This window comes from Equus caballus, chromosome 10 (assembly GCF_041296265.1).
Source record: "Equus caballus isolate H_3958 breed thoroughbred chromosome 10, TB-T2T, whole genome shotgun sequence".
Taxonomy (NCBI): Eukaryota; Metazoa; Chordata; class Mammalia; order Perissodactyla; family Equidae; genus Equus; species Equus caballus.
This window is the reverse complement of record NC_091693.1, coordinates 62,583,792-62,607,575: the sequence shown is the minus strand read 5'-3', so window position 1 is coordinate 62,607,575 and position 23,784 is coordinate 62,583,792. Positions and strand designations below refer to the sequence as shown.

Genomic DNA, 23,784 nt, shown 5'->3' with positions numbered 1-23,784 from the left:
CTTCTCTGATAGGTGAAGAAAAGCTATGATTTTTTTTGTAATTTTGGTCACAACAAATAATAATTTGTTGACTTTAGGTTCTGTTCTGATCTTGTTTTAGGATACTCGTTGTACTACTCTAGAATTAGTACAGAATAATTGAGTTTTAACCATTTTATAAGTTATTAACATACAGAATGGTGATTGTCAGTTTGTATAGGATCACTTAATTATGTATTTGAAATGTGTAGAGCAGAGATGCTTAAAATCTCAAGGTTTTTAAAAAGTCACTTGTTTATATCATCTGTTAATGAAAAGTTATGTATATTTTTACATGTTATAAATTGGCTAGACATGCCTCAGTTTCCTAAATTTATAAAGATGATCCAAACCCATGTTCTTTTTTTCCTCTGGAAGCCAGTCCAATTCAATACATAGTTATCAAATTGATAGATTGCCAACTTGTCTCTATATTTTCTGATTGTTTTTTACCCCCTACAGAATGACTTCACCCCGTTTCATTGAATTTGTCTGCAAACATGATGAAGTTTTAAAATGCTTTGTTAACAGGTAAGGCTTTTCTCTGACTCATGGACTGCACTTTTAGCCTTTTCTTTCTTCATTTATAGTTTTCGTGTCAACAGAAAAAATGTTACTTCTGTTGCTAATCAAAAATGTTCAATGACAAGAGAAAGTATAGTAGATGTGGATTAATATGTGTTTTTCTTCTGTTTCAGTGTCTGTATATCTGAATTTGCATTTCAATTAATGCTACTCATCCTTCCTGTACATTTAAACAAAATATATTTTTCTTTTAGAAATCCCAAAATTATATTTGACCACTTTCACTTTCTTCTTGAATGTCCTGAATTGATGTCAAGATTCATGCATATCATAAAAGCACAGGTAGAAATTTCTCTTAATGTTGTTTTTAGTCTGTCTGAAGAGAATTAATTTTCTTAATTTGAGTACTGTTTAGTGAAGTAATTATTATACTTGAGACCTCCTGCTATGGGAGTAGTGAAATCACCTTTTTTCTTTACTTTAGTATGTGGAAGCACATTAGTCTGTTACTTTACTATGAGGAGTAATCTTTGTTCTTGAAAAAGCGTGTATTGTGTGCCTACTATGTACAAGGCTTGTGCAAAGACAACAGAACATGTTGCCACATTTCCTGGAAGGAGTTTTATGGAATACTAGTCCTATAAGGCTGGTGGTCCATGGAAAGAGAATTTTGTCCCCAAATAGATTTGAGAAATGTGACATGTGTCCTGTTGGGAATTTATAAAGCATATCGACAGCTGGGTAAAGGCTTTGAGAAGCACCTTGATAAAAATAGTGATTTAACTTTGTTAATCCTCCAAACTTATTTGACCCAAGAAGCTTTCCCCCACCAGGGTTCATTCCACATATCTCATGTTTCGTGAAACATGCTGGGGAAAAGCTTGTTTTGCTCCTTACCAGTTCTGTCACTTTGGGCACATTTCCAACATCCTTGAGCCTTAGATTCTTCATCTATAAAATAGAGGTAATGACCCCAACCTCATAAAACTATGGTGAAGAATAAGTGTTAAGTAGTGACTGGTATATGTGTTCTACAATTGGGAGTCGTTTTGGAGATAGAAAGCATAAGTCCTTTCTCCAAGTGGATCTTAATTCAGTCTATCAGGAGAGATAATAAATGTACCTATACAATAGTGATTACAGTATTACCTGGTTCTTTAAGAGTTTAAGGGAGAAAGAACTTGCTTCTGGCTGCTGTAGTCAAGGGAAATTTCAAACAGGAGGTGGATTTTAAGCTGGACCTTTTAAAACATGCTAAATTTTGATGCGAGTAAATGGGGAAGGTGAGCATTCTAGCCTACGTTTGGGCCAGGGCACGTAGATGGAAAACTGTATAAAACTACAGTGGTTGAAGCACAAATTTTCTGTCGGTGAGGAATGAGAGATGATTCTGGAAAGGTAGGTTGCACTCATACTGTGTTGAGCCTTCCTCGACTGCCATATTGGAAAATCTTCTTTGTTTGCTAGGCTGTCAGGAGCCACTGACAGCTTTGCTTCAGGAGAATGACATGAATGATCCCGGCAAAATTTTAGAAAGTAGTTTATCAGAAATGTAGGCTAGACTGGAGGCTATGGTTTGGTTAGTAGTCATAAGATAAATGTGATAGGTGTTTTAAAATGTCTTTAGGGACACCGACCCTTTCAGAATCTGAAGAAAGCTAAGAACTAATTCCTGTAAAATTATGTACGTGTATATAGGTCTTTTTTGACATCTGTTTAATAATGATTTAAAAGAGAAGGTATTAATAATAATTTACATTTACTGAATGCTAACTTTAGGTCAGGTACTGTAGACTTGCTTTACATGGATTCTTTTATTTTCCTAACAGTCATGTGAGATGAGTACTCTTCTACTGAAGCTGAAGAGGTTAAGTAACTTGTTTAAGTCATTTAGCTACTAAGTAGGAGAACCAGAATTTAAAAGTTCGTCTGGTTCTTAAGTTCATTTTCTTCACCTGTGCTGTGTCACTCCATTCTAGGGCAAATGAGATTATAGATGAAAGAAACTTTTAGTTTTTGAAAGAAGTAGTTTGCTATTTTTGTTATTATCTCTGCTTTTCACTTCCTTTTCCCTCTTCCCTTCCTGAACAATTAAGTCAAAAAGCATCTGTGTTAGCTATCCACGTTTTTGACCCACAGAGGGGATTTTGTTGCCTGACCGGAGTGAGGAAGGTGTCGTGTATAGATGTGGCCCAGCATGGGGTTTTGGAGGTTGGGCGTGGTAAAAAGAGTGTCTGTGTAGAAGAGGGGCTCAGCATGGAGTGTGTGAGTTGCAGCGGCATGTGGAGGATGTCTGATGTGGAAGACAGTGACAATTGCGCAGACTAGTTTGACAGAGCCCGAGTGGGGGGCAGGGCATCCATGCAGTAAAGGTCCAGGTCGGTGACAGGAAATTAGTTATATACAGAGTGGGGTGGTTGATCAAATAAGAAAGTATAGTATAATGGATAGTATATAGTATATAGTATAGATAATGGCTGCCTAGTTTCTCACCGTTGGAGAAAGGACTTACAAAATGGAGGAGAATAGAATGAACCACTGCTATTGGAGAGGAATTGGAGAAATCAGTGTGAACTTACAGTTTTCAATGTAGATAGATAGAGCAAACCTGTCACCCAGTTCTTGGTCTCTGAATACCATTCTCAACGAACCAGGGCTCTTTGGGGAAGTGGCTAATTTCAGGGCTGGGTCAGGGAAAGTACAAGATGAGCTTGGAACATCTTATTGTGCAAGAAAGTTCTTCAAAGATTGATGGGGTTATGTCAAAATGACTCAGAACTAGCTTGAATGGACTCTACTGGCCAAATCTGGATCAATTCGAACATAAACATAAATAATGTTGGAAAAATATTATAAAATCAGAACAGTACTGAAAAAATTAATGAATAAATGGAAAATTTGATGAGGGATGGGATATTTTTACAGTCTCAAAGTATCTCCCCACAGAACACCTACTAGTTACAAAGATTCAAAAGGAACTTTACGGTGGAGAAGCTGGGCAGTGTTCAAAGCAGACATATTGGTGTGCCAGCTGATAGGATGCACTGAGAAGAACATGGCGTCACTTCTTTGGTATTCCTGCCAAAGATGCACACCCTGAATTTAGTCATGAGAAAACATCAGACTAAGTCCAATTGAGGGACATTCTACAAAATAACTGACTTGCAATCTTTAAAAGTATCAAGATCATGAAAATTAGGAAAACAGTGAAGAACTGTGCCAGAGTGAAAGAGACAGGACAACTAAATGCAATTCATGAGTCATGTACTATAAAGGACGTTATTAGGAAACTGGCAGACTTGAAATGGATCTAAGGATTAGATGTAATACTGTATCATTGTTAATTTCCTGATTTTGATGGTGGTTATCTGGTTATGTAGGAGAATTCTTTTATTTGTAGGAAACACACACTGAAATATTTAGGGGTGACTGGACATCATGTTGGCAACTTACTCTCACATCAGGAAAAAAAACTTTGTATACTACTGTTCTTAGAAATTTTCTGTAACTTGGGGGCTGTATCATAAAAAAAAAAAAAAACCCACCAAAACCACTAAAAACAAAAACTACCTCTGCTAAGGGATTGACTTCTTGTTCTGTTGGTTTTCAGGTAGGCTATAGTTAGAGGGAGAGACCTCTGTAATCAGTCCTGTTTTGTAAATTATTTTATGGAAATGCAGGTACTCAGAAAGGTTGCATACAACCATGTGCCCTTTGGCTTTGTAAGTGTATATATATTTGTGTGGGATGATCTTTTGTTTGTTTTTTTTTTGCCGGGAAAGATTAGCCCTGGCCTAACACCTCTTGCCTATCTTCCTCTTTTTTTGTTTGAGGAAGGTTATCCCTGAGGTAACATTTGTGTCAGTTTTCCTCCACTTTTATATGTGGGTTGCCGCCACAGTATGGCTGATGAATGGTGTGGGTCCATGTCCAGGATCCAAACCTGCGAACCTGGTCCACCAAAGTGGAGCACGTTGAACTTAACCACTACACCACCGGGCCAACCCCCTGTTATGTGTGTGGATGTTTTTATCTTATAGATATCTTAGTAGCTTTTGAAGGCTGGCATTTTGTACCTTTACTGTTCCATTTGAATTATTTTTAAAAAATTACCGTTTCCTTTTGTTTCTTGGTTCACATTTTATAGATAAAGGATATAGTTTAACATTTAATATCTTATAATGGCAAGTAAGTTTACTGTCATTTTAAACATTTAGTCCAATAATTTTAACGTTGTTATGAGTAATATAAGGACAGCACCTATTTATTGAGTGTTCTAGATGTTGAGTATTTTCACAAGTTACTTAACCTCTTGGTGCTGCCGTTTTCTCCTCTGTGAAATGGGGATAATAAGAGTCCCTTTTTCTTGTAGTGTTGTCAGGATTACATGTGAAAACGCACGTGAAGTGCTTAAAACAGTACCTGGCTTATAGGTGCATAAGCATTAGCTACTTTATGATTATAATTATCATTATTATGTTCTGTATTTGTATTGTTTCATTTAATCCTCACAATTAGCCCTTGAAGTGGGTATTATTTCTGTACTTTACAGGTGGGGAAAACTAAACTTCTGGGAGGATTAGTAATTTCCCTAAGGTCACAAACCTAGTAGCGACAGAAGCAGCATTTCAAACCATGTATATCAAACTTCAAAGCCCATTCTTAAATACTTCATTTCTGTGTAGTGTTATTTTCCCTCCTCTTTTACCAAAGTTTTAGAAATAATCAACATTAAAATTTCAAGTACTTTACATTCTAGTCTGTTTATTAAAAATGAAATATTCAATTTATATGCCCAGTACTGTATATAATAACAGCAGTGCTTTATTCCAAATGTGAAAGACTACTAGAAGTATGAACAACATTATACATTTGTTAAATTACTACAGTTAACTTTTAAAAAGGGAACATTTACTCTTTTCTTACTGAAAGAGCAGATGTTAAAAGGCAGAAGTTGAGCCAGTCCTGATTGCCTAGCGCTTAAAGTTTGGCGTGCTCTGCTTTGATGGCCCGGGTTTGCTTCCTGGGCTCAGAACCACACCACTCATCAGTCAGTAGCCGTGCTGTGGTGGTGGCTCACATAGAAGAACTGGAAGAAGATACAGTTATACACAACTATGTACTGGAGATCTGGGGGTCGGGGGAGAAAGAAGGAGGAAGATTGGCAACAGATGTTAGTTTAGAGTGAATGTTCCCCTGCCAAAAAAAAAAGTTAATTTCTCACCAGTTATCTTTATAAGAATAATATTTTTATTAAGAATTAATAAAAAGTGATGTTTAAGTCTCTAATACTTAGTTTAGCTCAGATGAAGAAATGTACTGGTGTCCTAAAAACTGCCTGAAAGATAACCTCTTTGTGATGTTGGATATTGATCATATTTCTCTCTTGAAACTCTTGGCTTTTGTGGTATTGCACCATTCTGGTTCTCCTTTGACTTTTCTAGCTTTGTGTATCATTTGCTAAGTAAATTCTCAATTCTGACCTGTGATCATACTTCTCCATTCTTGGGGGTGTTCCCTGTATCTTTAATCTCTTGAACCAGGAACCTTACCTTATCTCTAACTTCACCTTTTTTGTGACTATTTGCAGTGTCTCAACTGCAGCACATTCCAGTATTTATTTCTAGCCCTTAGTAGTTACATTCCAAATAATCTTAAATTCAGAATATATAAAACCTCATTCGTTATCTTTCCACCAGTGCCTTCTAGGAGTGTAGGGGTAGATTGTGAGGGGAGGATTTTCCTGTTAAGTTCTATCCCTAGAGATTCTCTTACTTTTCGTCTTTATTCAAAGTAGTAATGTCTTTCAGTTTTACTTTATTGTCCCTTTTTCCTACCAGACCTGGACCTTGTCACTCAATGCCTGTTATTTCAACTGCTGCCTAGATGGTCTCCCTTTATACTCATTTTAATTACTGCGTTTATCGTGTTATTCCTCTGACCAAATTTCCACAGTGGCCTCTGTATCTTTTACTTGATTCTCAGGATCCATAATTATGTCGTCAGTTTATTTATACAAACTTATTTCCTTCAGTATGTGTAGGAATAGGACTCTGGTTATGCCAGTGCCTTCACTTCATCCTCCAGAGAGACACAGTTTCTCCTGCTGTGCCTTTTTCCTTGTCTCCCTTAGCCTCGTGTGCTCTCTTTCCTCCCTGCTTGAGCAAGTCCTACCCATGTTTAAGTCCTGTACTCCACTCATCTGCACTCTCTCTAAATTCTTAGTGCACTGTAGTCTGCACCTCACTATTTAGAACTTGATATTATATATGTATTGTATTATTCTATGTTAATCTAATCTCTTTAACTGTATTAAACAGTTTTTGGCAACGAAATTGAGATTTCACAGCTCTTATGTACCTGCAGTGTTGGCACATACTAGGTGCTCAGTAATACTTACTGATTGATCATAAAAATTACAAATCACTTGCAGTTTGCGTATCTGGCAGATGGACAAAAGGTAGAGATTTTCTTTATCATTCAAGAGATCTTGTTCTTCAGTTTTAGGGTGGAGGAAGGGGAGAAAAAAGGGAAACAAATTCCTTCTGGTTGCTGCATATATTCTGTTGTATCTCAGTGTCATCCTATCAGTAACCATTGTTGTGGATGGACCAGCCCCTCTGGTTCTTATTATGATTGCGGTTCTTCTTATGATGCCCTGTAGCAGTAACCATCAGGAAACTTTGAAAAAATAAATGTTTATTACCTACAGGACCTGGAAATTACACAGCACACCTGGGGTCATATAGCAAGGTAGAGAGAGCGGGCCTGGGGTTCTGCTTTAATTGGGGTCAGGCATGAGGCCTCGGGTTTTGCGGGCTCACCCTTTATTGGTGAGTTTAAAACATGAGTGGGAATGTAAAGGTGGGAAGAGAAAAAAACAAGTGGCCAAAATGCTCAGTGATTGAAATCGACCAAAATCTCTGAAAAAAAGGAGCTTCAGTGTGAGGAGGTGGCCTGGCTCTTTAGTCAGTGGCTGACAATGTGTTATTTGAGATAGCAGTCTTTGAAGTGGGTGCCTCTTTGACTTGGATACATCTTTAAAGTGGATGCCTCAGCAAGTAAAGCTTAAGTCAGGCACTTGTGTTACAAAAAAAGAAAAAGAACAGCACCTGTTAGGGTTTACACTACAATCCATCCTGTGATACCAGCGCATCAGCCAGTGATGAGGACATTAACTGCCTACCTGATAAGCTGAAAGTCAGGGGTAGGGCATGTTGTAACCCAGAAAGTACACATCTAAATAGAATTATAGTAGCAAGTCCTATAATAATTATACAAGCAGTAGTCTGAAATCCAGTCTGTAGCCGTTGTCCCAAACTTGAAGCATCCAGCCATGAAAATAGGTCAGTTCAGTTAAACAGTTGTATTTCATTTCAGGAGGCAGTCCTGTAGTTGGGCTCCCAAAGTTAGGCCTATACTGTGTGAGAAATCAGGTATTTAATAAGAGGCATTTCAGTGGAAAAACAAAGGTTAATGGTTGAAGTGAATTGTAAACCCAATATAAGTCCTGAGGGCAGCCAGTTAAGACTTTTAGATGTTAGGCTCAAAGCATCTTTACAGTTTTAATGTGTCTGATCATGCCATTGGGTGTTCAAGTAAGCTTTTTGAGTGGCCCGCATAGCAACAGGCATGAAGAGTGTCAGTATATGAGCTGTTGTGGTGATTCCTCTAAAGTTTATATCAAGCTGTCCTATTTTAGCTTGTGTGACTTTGGGGAAAAGGCAGTTTTAGTTCTCAATGATGCCAAGTCAGAGGGTGGGAGAAAAATTGGAAATGTTGGTTTGGAAAGTTGTAGCCAAATGTTGGAGGAAACTAGAAGAATTTAGCATCCAGTCCACTTTACAGGTAGAAAACAGAACCTCAAAGACAATTAACAGCACTAGAATCTGATATCCACAAAGGTGTATTACTAAAATGTAATTTTTTCTCTCCATAATCACTCTCATTTCTATCAGAGATAATCAAAACAAGACTAATTTGTTTTCAAAATAAGTCTAGTCTCATTAAACTTGGCCTGGTTATTTACGTAAGAGCAGCAGGAATAGTAATTGACCATATAGACTCTTTTAAGTTTACTTTGCTGGGACTTTTCCTAAGGAATCTCAGATTGAACTTTTAAAAGCCTCTCAAGGCTAGGAAGTCAAGCCAAGGACTCGACATCAGACTTTGCCTGCAATACTTACAGATTTGAGTGAATTCCTCTTTTCTCGAGGTCCCCAAAATATCCGGAGATTCTTGGGCCTGCCAGGAACTGACCTTCCTTACTCACCTGATAAGGCTGCTGGGAACCCTGTAAGCAAGGTACCAAGCGGCTTTATTGGCTCCAGAAAGTCATCCTCAGTTCCTTAAAGTTACCTGGTTATATCTGACTCTCTCTCAAATGTGACGTTCCAGTTAAAGCTTTGGTAATATAACCAGGTTTCCAATTGTGTCCTATTACAAGAAGAATAGATTCTTATTGAACTTACGTAAGTAACCATATTGCCATGAAAATATAAGAATATTCACTGAGAGTTTCCAAATTCTGTAAGGATCAGGTAGGAAGAAAAAAGTAATTGCTTCATCTTTGTTCACAGAGGTATACTTTACCAAATTGCTGTAAGTCATAACTAGCTTAAGAGAAAAAACTTCCTTAACTCTGGAAAACGAAAGATTAAAGAACCAGCAATGGTTCAAACAAAAGTCATAAAAGATTATAATTATCCTCATCAGTTCATTAAATCCTATGTAATTAATTCTTGATCTTAACTTTGGTTAGCAGTTTTATGAATCCAGTTTTTCTGTAGAGTTCTATAAATTCTTAGGTTAGTGGTATGACCTGAAAGTTACCAGAAACCTGTACTTCTCAGAGTCCTTTCCATGAATCTCCTTAAAGGTGAAGCACTTTAGCAAAAGCATCAGTGTAAAACAGTAACTGTCTGTAAATGACAAAAGATTTAAAAATGCCCATGGTTAAGATCTGATGAGAGTTCATTATAATGCAGCTCACAAGGAAATTTGGTTATTTCTGTGGCACACAACATTTTAAGGTAGCTGGAATTAAGACTGATAACAATTTACATCAGATTTTTAGGAATTTCATATAATGTTTGGAACACTTATGTTAATAATACATATCCATACAGGGATATCCATAAAGAAGGTTTAACATTATTTCTTATTTGACAGTGCTCCTCATGTAACTTAACATATCATATAAGGTTAATAAATGTCTCTTTTTTTATAAGAAGAGAGAACAAATCTTTTGAGATGTTCTAGGAGGCCTTTGGAAAATCCCAGAGTTACTTCCAGGTCAAAAAGACTTCATTTGGAGCCAGCCCTGTTGGCCTAGTGGTTAAAGTTTGGCACGCCCCGCTTTGGTGGCCTGGGTTCAGTTCCCAGGTGCGGAACCACACCACTTGTCAGTCAGTAGTCATGCTGTGGAGCAGCTCACATAGAAGAACTAGAAGGGCATACAACTAGAATATACAACTATGTACTGGGGCTTTGGGGAGGAAAAAAATAAAGAGGAAGATTGGCAACAGCTGTTAGCTCAGGGCAAATCTTTCCCAGCAAAAAAAAGAAAAGACTTAGTTTGGAATTTGATTTTGGGAAGTTTGTCAAAACTGTTGAAAGGTTTTGGACACTTCACTTGACTAAATAGGATCACAGATCTTTATGAAACAATGCTTAATTATTTACTTAACCAAAGTGACAAAAGATTTTAAAGGCAAATATCAAGTTGTAAGCAAAACTTAGCTCTCTTAATATTAAGAAGACTCTGTTTTGTTAAGTAATCAAAGACCTGATTAAGACACCATGAAGCACAAGAAATTATTTTGGTGAAACACAAAATCTTTGCTTTCTAGACAAATTACTTTGAAGGTAAAGAAAAACTTTTCATAATCTCTTTTCAGAAGCAGATCAATACTCCAAGAAAACTTTGTCCTTTTATCAAATGAAAGAAAATTACTGTTCTTTTCTAAAAGAAAAGCATACTGTTGATATTAAAGCTTACCTCTTATAATAACAATTTGATTTTAGCCAACTTGACCATCCAAGGTAAAATTCTCTCTTTCTCTTTCTTCCCAACTTTCTATGCAGTTGTGTCCTTTATTTTCCTCTTTTCTGTTCTAAAAAAAACGAGTTTTATTTTGGGATAAATTTGTTTTCTTTTTACCTTTAACAAAAATGCATCTCCATACCTCATACCTTCTCTTAGCCAAAAATGCATCCTACTTTCCTTGCATACAGAGGTATTTCCATTATTATTTCTAGTAGCTTTAATTACATACGTTAGTTAGAAGTTTTAACCCTTAGAAACCTGAATTTCTAGTGAAAAGTAAGAAGTAAGCAATTGTGAACCGTCTGTTAGACCAGCATTCTTTAGATTGGCAAATTTATGAATACATTTCATAATTTCTTGAAACATACATTTCGTTATAGAATGATTTTTCAGCGTGGCACAAGACATAGCTACTAATAGAGCCGAACATCTTTAGTTCCTCTGTCATAAGAGGGAAAAAGTAGATAGACTTGTTTAGCAATTAGTGTTTCAGTATTTTATCTTATTTGGAAATGATCTAGACATTCAATGGATTTTTATAATTTAATTTAACTTAGCAAAATTCAAAGGGTGGAAGTTACCAAAGATTTGGGAAACTATTTTAAGTAGACATACCGTAACATATAATTATTGCTGAAAAGTTCACCTGAGACCTCTTGTCCCACTTACGTCTTTCTAAATCACTTCCTCCCAACAATTATGTTTAGACTACCCATGAAAAACTTCATTGGACAGTAGAAAAAGTCAGCCATCATCACAAGCTACTTTTCTTGCTGATAAGTTTTGTGGTAGAGATAACATGAATTTGTTTGACTAGTAAACCCAGGTGGATTAAAAGTTGTTTATCTGCATTACATTTGATGATAACTCTGAAGACATACCTATTTTAATTAAACCAAACTTAAACTAGCTTTTATTTACCAAAGATTATCCCAAATTGTGTGAACTTGAAAAACATTTGGATTAGTTTCTGTATTTCTGAGTTTTAGAAATACTGAATTCATAACTGTTTATTTTTAAGCCAGTTAAACGGAGCTCTTTTACAAATTAATTTTGGGAATACCAAAATTACTGGAGGTAGAGAGAGAAAAAAGTCACATATATATAACATACATCCATAGACATACATAAACATCCAGATAGACACAGAGACCTTCTAGCTTTTGTTCCAAAATTTTAGCCACAAATCAGGTACAACAGTATAAGACTCACAAGTTTATAAATAATGGTTGAATTCACATTGGCAGATGTAACAAGTAAGGTTACTCGCTTCAGTGACTAAAGCTTTTTACTAATGTTTGTTGAGAAGACTTTTAAGATTTGTATTTCTCCTGACAAATAATCTTAAGGAGGCTGTGGACTAGATTTTGGGCAAGAGAGCTTTTATAGCATTTTGTATTTTAAAAGGCTTCTTTCCCCACCTTTTTTTCCTTCAGTCTCAGGTGATTGTGGACAGAATTTTAGTTACCTCCTGGGGTGTTTACATTTCAAAGACATGGTAAGATTTACACTTTCAAGGGGCGGAGAAAGAATGTAAGTTTTTTCCCAGAAGTTTTAGTATCTTTGGGATGGTTTTGGCAGTCTCAATAAAATGTTGTAGTGTTACCCTGTAATTAGGGGGAGTACCCTGTGGAAATAATTCTCTCTGGACTCCAGGTCCAATGGAGCCTCTTCAGGGTTGGAAATGAAACGGAGTCATTGGGTTCCTGTGGTCATGGAAATGATAAACTCATTGGACCATGCCAGTTTTGTGCAGAAGGAGATGGGCGGCTTCATCTTAGTGTTTTCCATTCACTGTGAGCCTTAACAGTGATCACTGTGATGGAAGGATGGCCATGGCACTAGGCAATAAATATCCAAGTGAAGAGAAGAAGGGCCCCGGTGGGAGTATCAGTGGCTCTAGGGGCCTTTGCCTTTCCCTCTTCTCCTCGCTGGAGGCCTTGATAACTCTGTCATCTTTGCCCTTGGTAGCAGGGCCACCTTGGGAGGTGTGCTGCTGCTGCTTCTCTGTTCAGGGGAAAGCCAGGGGGATAGCTGGTATCTCAGGAAATGAGCATATCACTCGGATGGATGTTATGAGAGTCATGGATTTTAGAGTTTTTAGAGATACTGGTCAGTTGAGGTATTTTAGCAGCCGTGAGTAACAATTCAGAACCCATTTCAGACCAATACGAAAAAAAAATAGCCAATTAGTTCCCCTCTCTCCTTCCTGCTGCATAAAATCTTTAAGAATGGTTTGAATTCTATTTAAGGTATAGTTTTTTATCTCAGTTTCTACTTGTTGTTTTTATCCTATAGCCTTAGTTTTATGTGTTGTTACCAGAAAATTTTGAATGACTGTGAGCCCTCTTCATAGGTGGCCACTTTCCTTTCCAGGGTATCCCAGGAGACCTCTCTGGGTGTGGGGTCTGCCTCCGCTAGCCCAAAACACACACCTTCCAGGGCGTTTTGCATTTATCAAGGAACTGGTGTACCTCCTCAGGGTTCTTAGGAGGTGCTGACACCAGATGTTCAGGACATTTGTATTTGTCCAGTAACTCTTGAGCAACATCATGCCAGAGATTGGATACATATCTCATCAGGTCAGGGGATGAAGAATGACAGTAGTGGGTGAAGTGGTGACACAGGGACTGTAGGCCTCGCTTGTATTTCCCCTCTGGTGATGCCATTAGTTTCCGGTTGCAAGGCTATTTCGCTATTCTGGGTTGGGTTATTTTGGCAGCCATGACCTTTTGGGTTGGAGACTGCAGGCAACGCACAACAGAGGCAATGTGTGAAAGCACATAGCAGCGTGACTGACCTGCAGCAAGTGGTGCTTCTTTCCCAGGTGGTGTTACCCACCTGGGTTAGGTAGTTAGTAAGCAAGTTGCAGGCAGGTAAAGAGCATTCCCCTTAGTTAATTGCAAGGGCAGTCGTGCAGGCCCCCTGACTACGCCAGTTGTTGTGTGTCAGTCTCAACCTATCAATAACCAGCCCTGTGGTTCTTATTATGACTGTAAGACACCCTTCAGTAATAACCATCGGGAAACTTTGAAAAAATAAAAGTTTATTGCTTACCGGAGCTGGGAATTACACAGCTCACCTGGGGCCACGTAGGGAGGTCATAGAGAGAGAGCGCATGGGCCTGGGGTTCTGCTTTTGTTGGGGTTGAGGGTAGGGGCCTGGGGTTTTGCGGGTTCACTCTTTATTGGTGAATTTAAAACATGAGAGTAGGAATTTAAAGCATGAGAAGAGAGAAAACAAGTGGCCACAATGGTCAGTTATTGAAGTCAACCAAAATTTCTGAGAAAAAGGAGTGTCAGAGGTGGGAGGTGGCCTGGCTCTTTATCTAGTCATGTGGCTGGTAATGTGTTTATTCTAGGTAGTCGCCTTTGAAGTGCATGCCTCCTTGTGGTGGATGCCTCAGCAGTCAAAGCTTAAGTTAGGACTTGCATTACAAAAAGAAAAAAACTCAGGGTTTGTACTATGTATTCAAAGAATGGAAATAAGAATAAAGTTAGGTGTAAAAGATTATTTTCATGAAAAATGAAATAGAACATAATTTTTCTAGGTGTAGAAATTCATTCTTATAAGCCTTGTTGACTATAAAAGAAATTGAGAGTAATGTATTCAATTACATATGTGATATTAAATCCTAGATATAACCTAATTTATGAAGTCTTTTCTGTTGAAAATGTAGGGAATTTTTAAAAACACTCTCTAGGTAGTCAAGAGTATTTCCGCTAAGATCTGCCCTTTTGTGAATAGTTGTTGAAATGTCAGAACGTTGTCTAGAACTGTTTATTAAAAGATCTAAGAATAATTATTTGTAGAGAGGGCCTTGAGCATGTATTTAAGTAAATCTGATAGTTAGATGACTGAAATACTGCTAACATATTTCATTGTTATCTGCTGGGGTAGCCATTTAAAGATCGCTGCGAATGGTTCTATGAACATTTGCATTCAGGACACCCGGATTCAGACATGGTGCACAGGCCAGTGAATGAAAACGATATCCTGCTGGTTCACAGAGGTATGTTTAACAGAGAAATTGATGTGTGTGTGAGGCACAAAATACTAGCTGTTGTAAATTTTAATATATAAAATTAACCAATGCTACATATTTAGATTCTATTTTTAGGAGTAGCTGTGAAGTTGTGTCAAAAGCCAACTGTGCAAAGCTAAAGCAAGGAATTGCTGTACGGTTCCATGGAGAAGAAGGCATGGTGGGTATAAAAATAAGTGCTATTAAGATAACTGTATCAAAGATTGAAATGGACTTGAATAAATTTTAATATTTAATTGATAACGGAAGAGATTTAATATGATTTTAATTTTATTATTTGGAAAAAATTTCTCCCTATATTTCTGTTGATACTCAATTTTATTTTCTTGAACTCAGGGTCAAGGTGTTGTGCGTGAGTGGTTTGATATTCTGTCTAATGAAATAGTCAATCCCGATTATGCATTGTTTACCCAGTCAGCTGATGGTAAGTCGTACAGTCTAGATGACTTTTTCTGTGACTTGTCACATTTTCAGACTTCTTCGATGCATTTTATCCTTTGATTCCCATAGTAGCCCTGTGAGCTAGATGGGGTATTTCCATTTTATAGAAGAGAAAACAGAAATTCCGAGTTTTTGTCGATGTTAGTACAGTTAGTGATTGGTAGGATCATGAGTGGAACCTGGCTCGGTCTAACGTTCTTTCCTCTAATCAATTGCTTGTCTCAGGGACTAGTGCTGGCCCCAAGGAAGTTTTCATCAGTCCTTTGTAAAATAAAACTGAATTTAATCAATTTAAGCATTGTCCTTTAGTCTACTTTTTTGAGTTAAAATTTCCTTTTGTGAAATCCTGCTAGTAGATGGATTAAAAAAATTCAAGTCTTTGTTTGGAAAAATTAAAGTTTGCTAACCCTATTTGAATTTTCAAGTCTTAAAATGTATTGGTCATAAAAAAACAAAGTCTGGAAATCATGATGTTAAATCTTAACTTAGAATCTATTTATGTATAGTAACTTAGTTTTCAGTTCTTTTAAAACAACAAGACCTGGCAACTAAAAAGCTCTTATTTAACCATATAATACGGTTAAAGAACTCTGTTGAAATGGTGCTTGCAACCTACAGAACTGAAATGTGATATTGCAGGCTAAATGCGTGGTCATCACCTCATTCGTGCAAGGTGTAGTAGAGAGTTCTCTAACTTAATAGAGATGTATCCAAGTGAAGGTGGGATTTTCGTTTTTAAATGCTTTGCACAGTTGCTTTTATTTCCTGAAGGTCTTTTCTTTTCCAGTGTTTAAATTCTCTTTATAAGGAGAGAATGCTCATGAATGTAGCTTCTGACTGCATCCAACCAAACCAGCAGCAAATCTCCATTGAATAAGAAGGATGAGTCTAAGGGGGGCGGGGGCGATGCCAGGGAGCTGCCCGTCTCACCTGCGGGCTGGGCTCCTCAGACACACCTGGCGTATTCGAACTTATTTGGGAATGTGGGACTGCCTGCTTTAACTCTGTAAACTCTGATTATTTACTCTGAGGTGAATTTCGTGTGTTTGTGATTTTATGCCAAGTGTGATGAGACACTCAGTTTACTTATTTAGGACTAATCCTTGAAGCAAGATTTGGCAGTAGAGCGTTATGTTTTAGGTTTATTTCTTTTCTTTATAGTCCCATATTCTGACTCTATTTAGTTTCATACCTGAAAAACAGATTTGGTGTAGAATCGTTAGTTGACATACTTCTTCATACTACAAATTTATAGCAGCGGGGATGTTGAAGAACATAGACCGTAAAGACTGTGATTTGTCCTTTTGGTAAAATAAAATGAAGAACTCTTGAATGTGGGAAATGTTTAGATAGACCTAATGTCTACAATAATTTCTTTAAAGCTTGCTTTCTAATCAAATTAAGGTTGTTACTATAGAGAAGTGGTGTAGCATAGTGGCTAAGAGTTTGGCCTTTGGTGTTAGACTGGATGTGAGTCCTGGCTCTGCCCCTCTTTTTGCTGTGATCATGGGCCAGTAAATTTAACCTTTCCCCGTCTCAATTTTCTTGTTTGAAAATGGTGATAACCTATGTTTTGTAATGTAGTGAGAAATCAATTAGCTGGTGTGTAAAAATGCTTAGCCCAGTGCCTAGCACACAGAAAGCAGAAAGAAATATTAGGTGCTGTTGTTATTATTTTGTGAAGAGGGTATTTTCTTGTGCAATAGGATTTTTCTGAGGCAATGGGAGTGTCACAGTTACTTTTATTTTGAACTTAAAATATAACATAAAGTTTATATTCTCTTTTAACAAGTTTTCAAGATAAAAACTATTATTTCTTTCCTGAAGATTTTTCCCCCATTTGTTTCCTCTTTTTTCTTTTGATTTCTCCTTATCCTTTTTAATAACCCAGATTTCCCAGAAAGTACTTAGAGAAGGATTGTACATAGACCTAGGGAGGGAAGGTTCAGTCATCAGAAATCTTTGCTGGTTCATCAGTAACCCTAAGCACTCACTATTTTAATAGGTAAATAATATTTGTGATTATTCTCAGACTGTTGAATTTTTGGAATTATGGCTTTGTTTGTCTTTGAAGTCTGTCTTCATCTCACAAAACTTTGCTTTGACTTTTACTACCCAGTCTTACATCATGACTCGGAATGATTCTCAGAAGGTACTTAGCAGTGAATGACTAGCTTCATGTGGCCCTCTTAAGTCACTCAGCCATAAGCTTTCAAATTTGTACTTTTTATCTCTGTAAATTGGTCACAGCAATTTAGTCCAGGGCCAAGACTGATAAATCAAAGACCAGTGAAGCATAAAGTGAATTGTTGTCAAAATTTGTATATTAAATGACCAAACATTTCACTTTCCAATACTTTTCCACTTTTCCTTTATTTTTCTTTGATGCCATTTCATTAGATTTTTCCATTAGGTATTCTTTCTTTTAGCCCAGGTGCTTAGAAGAGTAGTAATAGCATGAGCTCCATAAATATTTGTTGAATGAATGAGAGAATTTGTAATCTGAGTTTGTGATGATCCCAGAAAAATAGGAAAGAGAGTTATTTAAAGTCGAGATCTTGCTATTAGGTTTTTCTATTGCACTAGGGTTTTTTTTGAGACTTTTTTTTATACTGGTAAAATATACGTAATGTAAAATTTACCATTTAACCATTTTAAAGTGTACAATTCATTGGCATTAAGTACATTCACAAAGTTGTGTAACCATCACCAGTATCTGTTTCTAGCCCTTTTTCATATAAGTGGAATGAGATTCCATTGCACTAGATTTTGACAGTAATGGATAACTATTGCCCTTGCCATTTTTACTTTTACTTCAGTGGTACTTATTTAAATTTGGTTATATGTTGTGAGAAAGACTTGGTTGACTTGTGGACTTAGGTGATTTTCTGATAATTGTTGAAAAGCATCAAGTTCGTTGACTAGATCTATCACTGAAGAACAGTTGTACATTTAAAATTTTTAGTTATTCTCTTGTAGTGCTCTGTTGCTTTGGAGCAAAAAGTAGTGAATACCTACTGCACTGGACATGTGTAGATGAATGAGACAATATCTGCCTTAATCCACGGCTTAGTAATTATTTCCACACTGCCTGGGAAAACATGCGTGTGTGTGTGTGTGTGTGTACCGTCTTTTAACTATATTATTTCCAGGATCTCTCTGGCACATCTTCTAACTACTTTCAATTAAAAGTGTCGTAAAATTTTCTTTCTGGGCAAAGACTTACTCTGATAAGTCTGTGTGAGTTAATGATGGTCTTTTGTATTTCCAATTCCACTGCCTGTTATGTATTCCACAAAGAACTTTCCTGTTTATACATAATGTAATCTTAGCTTTGCTGGAATTATATGTGAGCTAATTTATCTGCTTTGAAGTGATCTCTCTTCTGCGAATAGATTATTAAAAATAAATTACATTGTATTTATTTTAATAGGAACAACTTTTCAGCCTAATAGCAACTCCTATGTCAATCCTGATCACTTGAACTATTTCCGGTTTGCTGGGCAGATCTTGGGATTAGCTTTGAACCATAGGCAGCTGGTCAACATTTACTTCACAAGGTCATTCTACAAGCACATTCTTGGTATGGCTCTATTGTTATTTCATAGGCATTTATTTAAAATGTTTTTTTTTAATAGTCTTTAGGAAAAACTAAGTAGATAAGTGGTGACAATTTAGATGAGAAAATTTTTATTTTGATTGGAGACTATCTGTGTATGTAAGGCATTGGGGGGCCTGAGGGAGAGGAAAAACAACCTACTTTTTGCTAAAAATTTTTTTTTCATTTTAATGTATATATGTTTATACTAAGAATGCATTTTAATATGAATATCCTTAAGAGAATTGAAGTTTATAATAATTTCCTGAATAGCTATTTCAAAGAAAGAGTACATTGCAAAAATGCGGAAGAAACATAAACTTAAATTCACAGACTTCCAGATTCAGGAATTAGCCTCCATTTAAATCATGCTGTGAATTGGATTATATTTTGCAGTTTTACAGAGTGTCTGCAGAGGGCAGTATTTTACCATTAAATAGGTAAGGAAAGACAGAAACGTTTAGAATATAACTGCTGTATGTTTGCATTTTTAGGTATTCCTGTAAATTACCAAGATGTGGCATCCATTGATCCAGAATATGCCAAAAATTTGCAGTGGATTTTAGATAATGATATCAGTGATCTGGGTCTAGAATTAACATTTTCTGTGGAGACTGATGTGTTTGGAGCAATGGAAGAGGTGCCTTTGAAACCTGGAGGTGGAAGTATTCTTGTGACACAAAATAACAAAGTGAGTATTCAGGTTTTTACATTAGCCATTTTTTAACATGGCCCTGATAGTTTGCTAATTACTCCAAATTCTCCTGTGCTAGCTAGGAAAACTTTTACTGTTAGAGTTTCGTAACATTTTATAATAGATAAAATATTTAAAGTAACTAAACTATCAAATATCAAACTGTGAATTAGAAAGGATGATTTCAATATTGTGTTAGATATGCTAAGGCCGTTTCTGAAACAGCCTAGATCACAGTTCAGTTGGTTGTATAAATTTCGATTAAAAAAAAAAGCTTATATCAAGATCGTATTTGTACTATTTCATGTTTTATAATAATCTCTATGTAAATTATCTATATAAGTAATCACTATTTCATGCTTTCACCAACCTTAAGATTTGGCACTCTCACCACTGCAGCCTGAGTTCGTTTCCAGGTCAGGGAACCACACCACCCGTCTGTCAGTCGTCATACTGTGGCATCTGCTGTTGCTGTGATGCTGAAAGCTATGCCACCGGTATTTCAAATACCAGCAGGGTCCCCCATGGTGGACAGGTTTCAGTGGAGCTTCCAGACTAAGGCAGACTAAGAAGAAGGACTGGCCATTCACTTCTGAAAAAATTGGCCATGAAAACCCTATGAATAGCAGCAGAGTCTTGTCTCATAGAACGCCGGAAGGTGAGAGGGAGGTCCAAAAAGATCGGGCAGAGTTCCGCTCTGCTGTGCTCGGGGTAACTAAGAGTCAGAAGTGCCTTGCCAGCACTAAAAAAGAAAACTTCATGTTTTAAAATTAAGAATTCCAATAGAGAAGAGAAGAAATCCCATTGTTTAAACTTTGTACACGCTTTTGGGATCCGGTAAATCTGTTAGACCTCTGAGCTTGATTTTTTTAATAACTTTTTCTGTTTGGTATTATATCTCCTGTTTGTACATATAAATATTTTTTTCCAATTTTACTAAGAAATAATTGACATCCGTCTGTACATATTTTTAACCCTCGGCATGTGTTTTAAATTTCACTGTTGAAAATCATCTTACTTTTATATATAATACAGTTTTATTTTATGTTTTGATACATTATATGGCAAATTGGGAGTCAGAAAATCTGGTTTTGGAATTCCAGTTCTGTCATTTACCTACAGTAGCAACTTCTGATTAAACAGGCTTTTTCCTTTCCTTTAGTTGGATTATAATTCCAAGACAACTTCCTAGTCAACTAACTATGAAAAATAATGTCCATTGAACCACTTTGTAGACTAGAGATTTAGTAAAATATAGCTTTTTTTCCTAAAAAAGGCTATAAGGCTTGGCCTCATTTTAACTTCTTTGAGCTTCAGTTTTGTATTCTGTAAAATTGGGATTAATAATGCCTCCCGTTCAGAATTGTGACCGGCATTTTATAAACTGAAAACAGCAACACAAAAGTTAGTTGGTATTGTTTGGAAAGTTTTCTATAGAAATAGCTTTAGTTTCAGATATATACAGGGAATTGGAGACCAAATTCAGCTGCATAATTTTACTTTTGGAGATTTAATACTGTATACATATTAAAAAAACATGAAGTTTAATTTTTGAAAATAAAATCAGGAGCTGAGTTTTTGTGCATTTCTACTTGCAAATTTTTTGATCTACCCTCTCATTTTACACATGAGAACCTGAAGCCTAAAGAAAAGCTGGGGCCAAAACCCACGTCTCCTAGTTTCAAGTCTAATGTTCTTCATACTCTTGGCAAAATTAATCACATTGAGGAAGATCTTTCTTGATTTTCTTTTAAAGATTTTATTTTTTTTCCTTTTTCTCCCCAAAGCCCCCCAGTACATAGTTGTATATTCTTTGTTGTGCGTCCTTTTAGTTGTGGCATGTGGGACGCTGCCCCAGCGTGGTTTGATGAGCAGTGCCATGTCCGTGCCCAGGATTCGAACCAACGAAACACTGGGCCACCTGCGGCGGAGCGCGCGAACTTAACCACTCGGCCACGGGGCCAGCCCCCTTTCTTGATTTTTAATATGAATCATGTTAAGCTCTAGAAGATTAAAATAGTAAAATGCTTTAAATTAATTTTTAAAATCTATATGAGCTTGCCAGTGAATGAAAATATTTTCAGGAATCTTCTAATTATTAGATCGTGTACCCTGTAGTGCATTTATTATTTTATTTTACACTAGAGACCTACTCTCAATTAAGGGTAATGAGTCTTTATTATAAGCAAGTGATTGCTTTTCAGCAGAGAACCTCAAGCATGCTTCTTATCTGTGAATACTGTATCTGGTGAGTGGGTTTGTCACTCCCTCAGATATGTTTTGAATGACATTAACAATTGCGTGATAGCTAGCTATATTTATAATTGTATCTCTTACCAGCCTCCCTCCTAGTATGACATGATTTTTGTTTAGATTTTTTAAATACATATTTTATTCTTTTGCATTTGTCTTTTATTGAAACCTAGAAAGAAGGAAGACATTGAATAAATAAGAATAAGAATATACTCACATTGAGGATATATCTTTCATCGTGAGTCTGGTCTGAGGCTGGAATACTATTGCAATATTAAAGAGCTTGAAACTTGTTTCTTAAGTTTAATACATTTTTATTTAACTATATTAACTGATTGATTACAGGCTAACTTTTGTTTTCAATGATGAGCTGTGGAAATAGAGGTAAAAGCAGGATTTTAATTACTAATATGTTAATTCTACTTAGCTTTCACTTTTCTGATATAAACATTTCTCACAATAAAGTGAGCCTTTTCATTTTCTAATATTGCCAGGAAGAGTCAAGTATAATTGTATATCAAATTGTTGATGCTTAAACATTTAATGCTTTTTCAATAAACAACGTGATTATTTAAAAAATATTAAAAATCTTTAGAAACATACCTACATCTTAAATTGATCACTTGCTTTAAAAATTAATTTATAAATAAAATTTTCAAACCGGGTTTCTTAGAAATATTATTTTTTAACATACGTTTCTTTCATGAACTTTTCTGTTATTTTAGGGTTAGCCATTTACTTACTTAATCTTTTTAGGCATAAAGTTATAATTGTCACATTTGGAGTTCAGCTTCAAAATTTGTGGGCATACTGCAACTTAAATGACTTCCCAAGCTTGTTAGTAAGAGAAAGTCTGTGTGAGCTGATCTCCACATGGGGGAGTCATTTATTCCTAAGTTTTATTGAAAGACTTTGATAATTATAGAGTGAAACCAAATAGATGAAAATACGTTTGTTTAAAAAGCAGTACCTTAAATAAATACAAGTAATGTAGACAGAAGAATATATATCATTTCCACATTTGAAATGTCATACTCTTTTAAATTTAATTTTGTGTTTACTCTTTTAAATATAATTTTGTTTTAAAATCTAAAGGGAAAAAACACCTTGGTTTCAGTTTTGAAAGTGGCTGAATTACCAGGAATGGAACATTTACATTTAAATAGTATTTTCATCTTTTAAAAAAGTTTTGCTTTTGCTTCTTCACTTTTTCTTCTTCCTTTTTTTTTTTTTAGTGAGGAAGATCAGCCCTGAGCTAACATCTGTTGCCAATTTTCTTCTTTTTGCTTGAGGAAGTTTGTCCCCCAGCTAACACCGGTGCCAGTCTTCCTCTATTTTTTATACGTGGGATGCCACCACAGCATGGCTTCATGAGCCCTGTTTGGGTCCATGCCTGGGATCCAAACCCATGAACCCTGGGCCACCGAAGTGGAGTGTGTAAACTCAACCACTGCGCCACTGGGCTGGCCCCTTCACTTTCACTTTTTTATTCTCGACCAAAAGCTGAAATTGTAGAACTATAAAATCTTGAGTTTGAAGTAACATTTTTTCCTTAGATCTTCAGCTCTTAGAACTGAAGAGTAAGCTACATGGGTTTTAAGTGTTAACACTTTTGCAGTACTAATCAAAAAGTTCATTTAGGCTGGGAGGGAAAAAAAATGGATGTGAGTTGGGGCAGGACATCAGGGAATGGAGGAGGTGGCATGGAAGTTGAATTATAGAGGAGAAGCATTAAGTGGTCACTTAGGAGTACAGGGGAGGAGGAAACGTTCTGGGCTTACAGGAGGGCACAGAGATGACAGAGCACGGTGTGTTTGGGGAACCATATGTAGATCAGAGCTGTCGATCGTAGGTTAGGTTGCAAAGTGAGTTGAAAAAGATGAGGTTGAGGAGGTAGACTGGGCCCAGTTTCTGAAGGACTGCATCCACAATTAGGATTTCGAAAATTATTCTGAAGGCTGTGGGGATGATTGCACGTGTTATTGAGGAGAGTGGCATGATCGGATTTCTGTTTTTTTTAAAAACGAAAACTCAATTGTGTGAAGAATGGATTGAAATGGGGTAATACTGGAGTCAGGGCCGCTGATAGGCATTTGTGACGTTGGCCCTGGGAGCATGCCCGAGGGATTTTAAACAGTGGCAGTGAGGATGGAGGAAACGAG

At 36.5% G+C, this 23,784-nt stretch overlaps 1 protein-coding gene across 2 annotated transcripts in view; it reads left to right on the top strand.

The window, feature by feature from the left end:
• The window catches only part of HACE1 (HECT domain and ankyrin repeat containing E3 ubiquitin protein ligase 1), a 105,948-nt gene that overhangs the window by 57,161 nt on the left and 25,003 nt on the right, over positions 1 to 23,784 (top strand). For both annotated transcript variants that reach the window (XM_001501736.7, XM_014734298.3), the window contains 7 exons: positions 481 to 549; positions 798 to 885; positions 14,492 to 14,603; positions 14,699 to 14,796; positions 14,973 to 15,060; positions 18,511 to 18,660; positions 19,170 to 19,366. In XM_001501736.7, coding sequence (XP_001501786.2) covers positions 481 to 549; positions 798 to 885; positions 14,492 to 14,603; positions 14,699 to 14,796; positions 14,973 to 15,060; positions 18,511 to 18,660; positions 19,170 to 19,366 — 802 coding nt within the window. The remainder of the gene's footprint in view (positions 1 to 480; positions 550 to 797; positions 886 to 14,491; positions 14,604 to 14,698; positions 14,797 to 14,972; positions 15,061 to 18,510; positions 18,661 to 19,169; positions 19,367 to 23,784) is intronic.